At 43.1% G+C, this 10,318-nt stretch overlaps 1 protein-coding gene across 1 annotated transcript; it reads left to right on the forward strand.

Moving 5' to 3' along the window:
• Positions 1 to 942: 942 nt before the first annotated feature.
• On the forward strand, positions 943 to 10,181 carry LOC121505641 (zinc finger protein 420-like). Its single transcript, XM_041781110.1, has 2 exons — positions 943 to 1,238; positions 8,720 to 10,181. Exons 1-2 carry the CDS (start codon positions 1,070 to 1,072, stop codon positions 9,226 to 9,228), a joined length of 678 nt encoding a protein of 225 aa, XP_041637044.1. The 5' UTR covers positions 943 to 1,069; the 3' UTR covers positions 9,229 to 10,181.
• Positions 10,182 to 10,318: the final 137 nt, after the last annotated feature.

A 10,318-nucleotide genomic window follows, 5' to 3' on the forward strand; every position in this document is an offset into this window, starting at 1 on the left:
GAATGATTTCAGATTTCATCCTCAAACAGCTGCTGAATTTGACTTTAGGTTAAGTCTCACCTTATAACAACAACCTGGTTATAGACTCATATTCTCTTGTAGTTATTTCACATCAAGAAAAGATCAGATTTAAAACCTCCCCAGGTATCAAACATAGATACTCAGTACTTTGAGTACATTTTGAATGACTTACTTTTTACTTTTACTGGAGTAGATTTACAGATGACTACTTTGACTTCTACTGAAGTATATTTTATCCAGAGTAACTTTACTTTTACTTGAGTACAGTAGTCTAGTACTTTCTCCTCCTCTGTCAGAAATAAACCTGCTGATGTCCTACACCCTCCTTTAAAACACATCCTCCTCTTTCTGATTCACATCTTAGAAGAATTTAGAGCCAGAAAACACACACAGAAGGCTAGAGTTCATTTATTTGACATGCTTTTAACCTCATAAACCCTATTACAGTAACAGTCAGCTAGTTTATGTAATAAACATTTACTTTACAGCTCTTTAATGATCAGTATTAACATGAAATCCCCTCCTTTAGTCAGATATTAAGACTTCATCCAATCTTCGTTTTCTTTATTAGTCTTAATCTGTAAAAATCATGAAACCGTGTCTTACCTGTGATCGTATATATGAATCCCTGTGGTCTGCTTTCTGTGCGCAAGAGGGCACGCCGACGAGTCTGCTAACTTTGATCCTTTTTATGTCCTTTCTCCCGGTCCGTACTAAAACCCTACACAGCTCAGTTTCCCGCAAAGAGGAGACTAAATTGTGCGTGAGTCATCTGGCGACAGAAACTTAAGGAAAGTTGCCGATTTTGCCCTCTCTCCTCTCTGGCTGCGCGTTCTCGCTCTGATCATCCAGCACGTGCTCGCCGAGTGTACAGCGCGTGCACCCGCTCGCTCTCAGTCAGAGCTGCGCATGTCACTGGATCAGGAGTCTTGACTGCAGGTAGTGCAGATGAAGTGTGGAGGGTACAGCGTACTTCAGGAGCAGAGGAACCATCGAAAGGTGTCCAGTTCTCTCTTCTCTCCCTCTCTGACTCCTGGATCCGTGTCAGATGTCCGGCCTTGAGGACCTTAGAGCTTTGTTCAGACGGAGGCTGCTTGCTGCGATGCTCAGAGACCTTTCATCACAGAGTAACGACTGTGAATGCATGGAGGAGCCCAACCGACAAAGAGGACTGCTGAAAGTGATTCTAACTCCTGAGATAAAGCTGCACAGAGCAGGTATGTTCGCTTTTTTAGCCAGGAAACAGGGCTTGACATTAACTTTTGCTCACACGCCACTGTGGCTAGTGGTTTCCCAGAGTTACTAGCCACTCAGCATTTTCACTAGCCACAATTTTGTTGTTGTATAATTCTGTTTAATATGATTAAAGCTGACTATGGCATGCTAAAGTTTACTTGAACTAGTTCTACAACCGTTTTAAATGTAAACGACCCCTGTGCACACTCAAATCAAGACTACATGAATGTTTAACGCTACAGGTCATTATCAAGTATTCATGTGAGTAAGCTTGTGCTTCTTTTCTATGAAAATATGCAGTCTATTAAGACAGAGTCACAAAAGGAGAGTTTATTATTGCATATAATAAAAGTGGTGAAGGGGTATAGAAGATGAATTGAAAAGATAAAAACTTGACTAAAAATACTAGCAAGAGACAGTGTCTGTTTATTTATTAACAGTAATTCTGATGAGAAAATCAACTTTGTTTGCATGAAAATGAGAATGAAGGAGAGGTAAATTGATCTGTGAGGTGGACACCCTCATACTGGTTTGTTCCCAGCACTGTCTTCAGCATTGGTCCAGGTCTACAAATTATGAGAGAGAGAGAGAGAGAGAGAGAGAGAGAGAGACTACTTTGAGTGACTTAATCTCATGATATTCTTCTTATTATTGATATAGAATACTAAATATGTACACTTAATGATAATACAGTCTTTTTGGTGGTTATACCTGGATTTGTATTCAAGCATTAAAGACCAGGTGGAGGACAGGCTGTCATGGACTTGGGCCATGGTCACTGAGGAACGCTGCGTGGTTAGGGACAGGCTGCTGAGCTGAGTTAGCAAGTCATGAAGGAAGCAGGAGAATTTGATGATGGCCCCATCCTTCATGATATGGAGAAACCCTCGGGCCTGTGCCTTCATTGTTTCAGTCCCAGCTTCTTCACATGACTATGCCTGACATGATGCATAGAATGTAATTAGTTTAAAATTACATTTTAAAATATCAAGGTATTATAAAAATGAATCAGCATTTCAGCTACACTAAACTAACACCTGTATTCTTTCCAACCTGTCAAGCCCTGACAAATGACTACATTTGAGAAATACTACCTTCATATTACCTGTACTGGCCTACTATACCTGCTCTAAGTGGTGGGTAAGTTCCTTGATGCTTCATGCCAGTCTCCTTGAAGCTACTCCTCCAGTTTGCCCTGTTCACACAGCTCTTGTGATAGAAAGAATACAGGCCGCTCAGCAGGTCAGCAACTTTCCTTGCCAGATTGTTTTGGGACACGGCATCGGAGTAGGCTAGCTCCAGCCGGTAGGACATGCAGTGGATGCCCAGAATGAGCGCTCTGTCTCCGCGCAGCTGACTGACTACCCCTCTCTTGACCCCTGTCATGACAGCAGCACCGTCCGTCCCACACGCTACCAGTTTCTGTCGCCACTGTCTTGTCTCATCTTCGCTCCCTGGCACGGCTTCCATTATTGAGGATATAGCTTCAGCGATGTGGCTTGCGTCTGGTTATTCCACCGTTTGGATCCCCAGAAAACGCACCTCCATCTTCCCTGCTGTTGCCCACCTGACATACACCAGCTCCTCTGCATCACTGCGCTGTCTGTCCAACTGTCACTCATTATTGACAGGAACTTTGTGATGGCTAGAGCTTCTTTCAGTTCTTTTCTTTGGGCCTCAACAATATAAACATAAACTCCTTAGCCCTGTTTGAGTTTCTATAAGTATTTCCAACTTTTAGGCCTTTTCTCTCATCCACCCTGGACAAAACACAAACTGAATCATAAGACTAACCTAGCTTTCTCTCAAACTTAAAAGGTAAAGTCTGGAGGTGAGTTCATTGCAGTTTGTAAACACAAAACTAGCGTTTATTCTTTAGCAAAAACCTCCAGACTCTACCTTTAATTAACAAACGCCATGTTGGTTTATTAATACACATTTAACATAGTACTTAATAGGGCTGAACGATTTGGGAAAATAATCTAATTGCAATTTTTTTACCTAATATTGCGATTTAATATGCGATTATTTCTAGAGGTTCTCATCTCATGTATTTGCCAACAAAATCAAGCAATCATTCATTTTATACTTTAACCAACACAATATTAGATTAAACTAGGGCTGGACAATTTTGAAAAATATCTAATTGTGATGATTTGAACTCATTTTGCAAACTCGATATGAACTGTTGTATTAAAGGGAATGATAACTTTAATATGATTATCAAAACTACCAAGAAAAGCATACAAAAAATAATAACAAAAAAGTTTTTTGTACACGATTCTAAATATATGCCAATAGAATGATTGCATGATTTATAATGCAAAACGTCACTGCTGCAAAAAAGGCTTTAAACTGGTATTTTGTCACAGATTTCAGGTTAAAGAAATATTGCACCTTCTTCTGAAAATTGCAGCAGACCATATTGTGATTTAATTTAATTTGTGATTAACTGCCCAGCCCTAATACTTACTTGCACATCCACACGTAGTCTGTGAAAGGTCGACCTTTCTCACCTGTTTCAGAACAGCATTCTCAGCTTGTCAAACTCAGCCGATTTCATGAGGGCCAGAGACTCCATCGCCACACTGTCCTGTAATGATCCCGCCATCTTCACCCGTTTAGTCGCGATGCACCCTTTATGACCAAGGGACATTTCATGGTCCTTAATTGTTTCAACTTTTAAGTTGCTTGTCCCAACCACAAAAGAGACCCCCTTCATCTTATCAACGCCGTACATCCTACATACAGTGGAGTACATGACTTCCTCTCCTGGGTAATACAGAGCCATTCTCGACCTGTCTTCCACTTATCATTGAAAATTCTTTTCTTTTTCGTCTCCTCTTCTTTCGTCTCATCAGGTTTTCTCTTGTTTGTTTTCTGTCTGGGTCTTCTAACACCTTCAAAATGCCGCCACATAGCTCCACCGCTTCTCTTCTGCTCTCCACAGGAACACGAGTCTGACCCCCTGTCAGCAGTGACGTCAGCAGAAGGCTTCACGAATGGACCAATGAGCAAACACTGTGTGCAGGCAGTGCTCATGGGAGTTGGAGTGTCATAGTCTCACATTGCAATTGGTTTATTATTTCAGATGCCGTTAGAGAAAACTACAATTAAATATATGTATATAAAATCAACCCGCCAAAGTGGCTAGTGGGAGTAGTGGTGTTACCCACCACTGCTGAAACATTTGGCGGGTTGGCAGGTGTTAATGTGAAGCCCTGCCAGGAAACCTGTTTACTATAAATGTTGCAGGGAACTCAGTCTGGCTCATGATAACAATAGAACTGTTTTAACAAATGTATCTGATAAAACCTCCTTCTATTAGTGAAAGCCACCGTTGAAAGTCATTTACTCTTGGACACTTTCAGGATACTTGTTGGCCTAAAATAATTTAAGAGGTCAGAGCCTTCTAGGGCACAGAGGTCAGAGCCTTCTAGGGCACAGAGGTCAGAGCCTTCTAGGGCACAAAGGTGAGAGCCTTCTAGGACACAAAAGTGAGAGCCTTCTAGGGCACAGAGGTCAGAGCCTTCTAGGGCACAGAGGTGAGAGCCTTCTAGGGCACAGAGGTGAGAGCCTTCTAGGGCACAGAGGTCAGAGCCTTCTAGGGCACAGAGGTGAGAGCCTTCTAGGGCACAGAGGTGAGAGCCTTCTAGGGCACAGAGGTCAGAGCCTTCTAGGGCACAGAGGTGAGAGCCTTCTAGGGCACAAAGGTGAGAGCCTTCTAGGACACAGAGGTGAGAGCCTTCTAGAGCACAGAGGTGAGAGCCTTCTAGGGCACAGAGGTCAGAGCCTTCTAGGGCACAGAGGTGAGAGCCTTCTAGGACACAGAGGTGAGAGCCATCTAGGGCACAGAGGTGAGAGCCTTCTAGGGCACAAAGGTGAGAGCCTTCTAGGGCACAGAGGTCAGAGCCTTCTAGGGCACAGAGGTGAGAGCCTTCTAGGACACAGAGGTGAGAGCCATCTAGGGCACAGAGGTGAGAGCCATCTAGGGCACAAAGGTGAGAACCTTCTAGGACACAGAGGTGAGAGCTTTCTAGGACACAGAGGTGAGAGCCTTCTAGGACACAAAAGTGAGAGCCTTCTAGGACACAAAGGTGAGAGCCTTCTAGGGCACAGAGGTGAGAGCCTTCTAGGACACAAAGGTGAGAGCTTTCTAGGACACAGAGGTGAGAGCCATCTAGGGCACAGAGGTGAGAGCCTTCTAGGGCACAAAGGTGAGAGCCTTCTAGGACACAAAGGTGAGAGCTTTCTAGGACACAGAGGTGAGAGCCTTCGAGGACACAAAGGTGAGAGCCTTCTAGGGCACAGAGGTGAGAGCCTTCTAGGACACAAAGGTGAGAGCTTTCTAGGACACAGAGGTGAGAGCCTTTTAGGACACAGAGGTGAGAGCCTTCTAGGACACAAAGGTGAGAGCCTTCTAGGACACAGAGGTGAGAGCCTTCTAGGACACAGAGGTGAGAGCCTTCTAGGACACAGAGGTGAGAGCCTTCTAGGACACAGAGGTGAGAGCCTTCTAGGGGCACAGAGGTGAGAGCTTCTAGGACACAAAGGTGAGAGCTTTCTAGGACACAGAGGTGAGAGCCTTCTAGGACACAAAGGTGAGAGCCTTCTAGGACACAGAGGTGAGAGCCTTCTAGGACACAGAGGTGAGAGCCTTCTAGGACACAGAGGTGAGAGCCTTCTAGGACACAGAGGTGAGAGCCTTCTAGGACACAGAGGTGAGAGCCTTCTAGGACACAAAGGTGAGAGCCTTCTAGGGCACAGAGGTGAGAGCCTTCTAGGACACAAAGGTGAGAGCTTTCTAGGACACAGAGGTGAGAGCCTTCTAGGACACAAAGGTGAGAGCCTTCTAGGACACAGAGGTGAGAGCCTTCTAGGACACAGAGGTGAGAGCCTTCTAGGACACAGAGGTGAGAGCCTTCTAGGACACAAAGGTGAGAGCCTTCTAGGACACAGAGGTGAGAGCCTTCTAGGACACAAAGGTGAGAGCCTGCTAGGGCACAGAGGTGAGAGCCTTCTAGGGCACAGAGGTCAGAGCCTTCTAGGGCACAGCCAAACTGGGGGCCCATGGGGGTCAGCAAAACCAGGGTCTATTGTAAAGTTAAGCTGTGATAACCATCTTTGATTTTCAACCTGAATCATAACCGCTCTTATCAAAGCAGCATAACATAAATTTCATCTATTAATGCTGTAGTACAATACAGCCTCTTTCAGAATGTAAACCCCTTTAATTAAAACTGAGTTACCTTTTTTATTAGTGATGTTAACAATGTGGATGGACACTGAACTAATAGTAAAGAAATGTCAGACTTTATAGATAGGACATGGTGTGCACAAAAGTCAGGATAAAATTAAACAAAACAAAGTAAAATAAAATAAAATGAAAACATGTTACAGAAATTGACAGAAAGGGCAAGCAGGTCATATGTGGCTCCGACGATGAAATTTAGTCGTGCTCCCTCCATCTGCCAGATGTCACGCCAGCTGAACTTTTTCTTCTCCAGGCTCTCCCAGTTGGTCCATCTTCCCTGCCTGGCCATTGAGACAGCTTTGGCGTGTCTCTCTGCCTCCTCCTGTCTCCGGATTTCCTCTACTACCAGCAGTTTCTTCTGCACAGAAGTTGATTTATGCCACAGAGGAGCTTTTGAGAGAAGCCCGAGACTTGCTCTCCCATGTTGTACTTGACCAACCACGTCCCTGAAGTGAAGAGCAGATTTTGCACTCTGAACAGCTTCTGATGGTTGCCACCCGGGGAAACGCTGTTTGAATGACTGAATCTTCAGATTCAGTCAGGGTCATGACGAGTCTTGCTTTGGTGCATTTGAATTCTTCCATGAGACCTGTAATTGGTAGTTCCATTTTGCCTGTCCTGTACAGTCCGATGGAACTTAGGCATCGTGGAATTCCAAGCCACTGTTTTAGCTGTGTACTTGCCACCCGTTCCAACTTTTCCACCTTGTTGATGGGGATCTCGTGTACAGTTAACAGCCACATGAGTCTTGGGATATCCAAACTGAAAGCACCATAACTTTAGTTTGCCTGGTAACAAGACCTTGTTGATGCGATCCATATAGATGATGGTATCCTTTTTAAGTTGTATAAAGGCAAGGCAAGGCAAGTTTATTTGTATAGCACATTTCAGCTACAAGGCAATTCAAAGTGCTTCACACAGTTCATTAAAATACATTGACAAAGGGAAAAAGAAACAGTGAAAACTTTTTAAACAATGCATATGAAAGGTGATTAAAAAATGCTTGGTGTCTTTGAGCTTTGCATCGTACCATCGTCCCAAGCTCTTTACTGGCATGTCAGAAACAGTTGGTACAGGTACTCCACCCACATAGAATCTCTGGTCTTTGACTTGGCCTTTTACTATGGAAATGCTTCTGCACTCTCTAGGATGTGCTCCTCCCACCACCCATTCTGAAGCTCTGATGATGATCTCCATGGCCATCGTAAAGGCCAATGGGGAGGTGGTGCACCCTGCCATGATGCCTACTTCCAGAGGTTTCCACTTTGTGATGAAGTCTGATGTTGTGAGGCAAAACTGCAGATCCTTGATATAGTGTTACCAGGTTTAATATTATTGCAGGCACTTGGAAGAATTCAAAGGCAGTCCATAGTATCATTAAAAAATATCAAGCGAGTAAACTCCCTCTATTCACGTGTGCAATTCGTGCGAATTAAGCGATCGTTTGCATTCAGTTGCTGTTTTAGCGCATGGGTCTAGATCTAGATCATTCTAGATCCATTGCGTCCTGCAGTGACGTCACATAGCGCCCCTCATGGGGATACAGTCATGTGATTGGCTGTAAAGGAGCAAGACATCTGATTGGCTGCAGATGGGCCCCGTGTAGATAAAAGCATTTGTGAATCTTTTCAACACTAGAGGGGCCCAGCCAACTCTGCGGGTGGTCACAATCCATGTAGCCCTGCCAAACAATGTCATGGAGTTCTATGCAAAATTCCGCTATGGCATTTTAGCTCCTAACGTTTGCCCCTAGCATTTGGTCAGTATGGCCCAGCAGCAGCCACTAAATGAACCAGTTGCTCCACTTTGGGGCTACATAATGTATGCACTGAGCTGATGACAACATAAAAGGTGGATGTCAAAGACTTAGATGTAATGTTCTTCCACATGTCCCTTTTGCCCCTGAAATCAAAAGTGCCCTTGGTCTTAATCAATTTTATTTTAAAGGGGAAGACAAAAGGACCTTTTTGTCCCTCAAGAAAACCAAATGCTATAAAATCAAACAAGCTAGTGGCTGATAACCTTTCACCTGCAGTTCATTGGTGCTGGATGCAGTTGTGACAAATGGAAAAATGAGACATTACTTTACTTCACAAGGAACTGTCTAATGTTGCTGTTAAATTTTGAATATAATATACAGTCATCAGTGCTTTAATACCAAAATATCTGCAATATTGAGAAAGTGAAATATTTAATTTTTCTCTACAGACACAGAGCAACTGATGATGAGAAAGCAGAAGAGTCTCCCTGAGCAGCAGGAGAGGAGCTCCAGTCTGGACCAGGAGGAGCCACCAGAACCAGCAGGCATAGAAGAGGTTCAGGAGGACCGGTGTGGCAGCCTGGAGAGAGAGCTGAATCAAGAAGAAGATGATATCAACAAAATGACAATCATTCATGATAAACCTCATGAAAGTTTAAACCCTCTGCAAAGTGAAAATACATCAGTGAACTCCTCTGAATGTGCTCCAAGCTTGGGACGAAGAGTTTCCCAACAATCAGATTTGAAACAACACTCATCTGTCCACTCAGGAGAGAAACCATTTAGCTGTCTTGACTGTGGTAAAAGATTTTCCTACCAATCAGATTTGAAACGACACTCATCTGTCCACACTGGGGTGAAACCATTTGGTTGTTTGGTTTGTGGAAAAACATTTACCAGAAAAAGCAGCGTGAGGAGACACTCTGCGGTCCACTCAGGAGGGAAATCTGTTAAATGATAGTGTTTGTAGTTAAAACTACTTCCAACTGTCTCCTATCAAAAAATGTGTGTGGTGGCAGGAAATAAATAAAACCTATGGAAATGTACCTGCTTTAATGTACAGTGTGGTGATTATCCTATTTTTTTTTCTTAAATTTTATTTACCTGTTTACTGTCACAGTTTCTTGTAGCAACCTGACCTATGACCTCCATGGCAGGATGTTTTATTTTCTTTTAATTGTCTACTTGTGTTGAACCCACACGTGTTGGCTGACCCAGTTTTTTCTGGACTGAACAAAGGCACATTTTGTTGATTTTGGGGGGATTGTGTTACCAGTGTTGTCTGAAGAAGAACACCTTAGTTTTACTTATTTTCCATTACAAATTGCACAGTGTGTTCCTGTGTTGTTTGCTTTTCTACAAACTTTGAAGGTACGTCTGGTTTGATTTGAATAAAAGAGTTATCTATGTGCTGCTAGAGAAAAAAACTGAAGAAAAATGTTCAGATTTAAGCTAGTGGTTAACTGGCATCTGTAAAAACCTACAGAACCACCACAATGGGACGTGTTCAGAGTTGGTACGACTATCTGTATTGTTCCTATATTTTATTCGGTCCATTGATTCTGTTGCTTCTGTTCTGTTTTTGACCTTTCTTAAATTAATTTCTAGTCTTAGCCTATCCCTGCTGACATAACATCACTCTTTAATAGCAGACACTTATAAAGTTTGTATCTGTGCTAGTATTGCGGCACTTGTTATCTGGCTAAAGATAAAGAAGCAGTGACGTCAGCGCCCTGTCTAACCTTAACCTCTTGGTGTTGAGAAGTGTGTGACGCTACGATTGGGGTCTGATGTTCACATTGCCTTTTTGTGCCACTTTTTGACACATTTTCACACTATTTGCCATTTTCTGACATTTTATTTACCATGATTTACCATTTTTGGACACCTGTTACTCATTTTGCCACTTGTTACAAAAAAGGTAATTCTTTTTTAAGAAAAAGTGTTTACATTTCCAAAAATGTTCTCTTGTACTACAGCATAAATAAATGAGAATTGTTGGTTTTCTTAACTTTCCAATGGACCATGATTTTCCGCACTCCATGGGC

Source organism: Cheilinus undulatus, linkage group 23 (genome assembly GCF_018320785.1).
Source record: "Cheilinus undulatus linkage group 23, ASM1832078v1, whole genome shotgun sequence".
In the NCBI taxonomy this organism is placed as follows: Eukaryota; Metazoa; Chordata; class Actinopteri; order Labriformes; family Labridae; genus Cheilinus; species Cheilinus undulatus.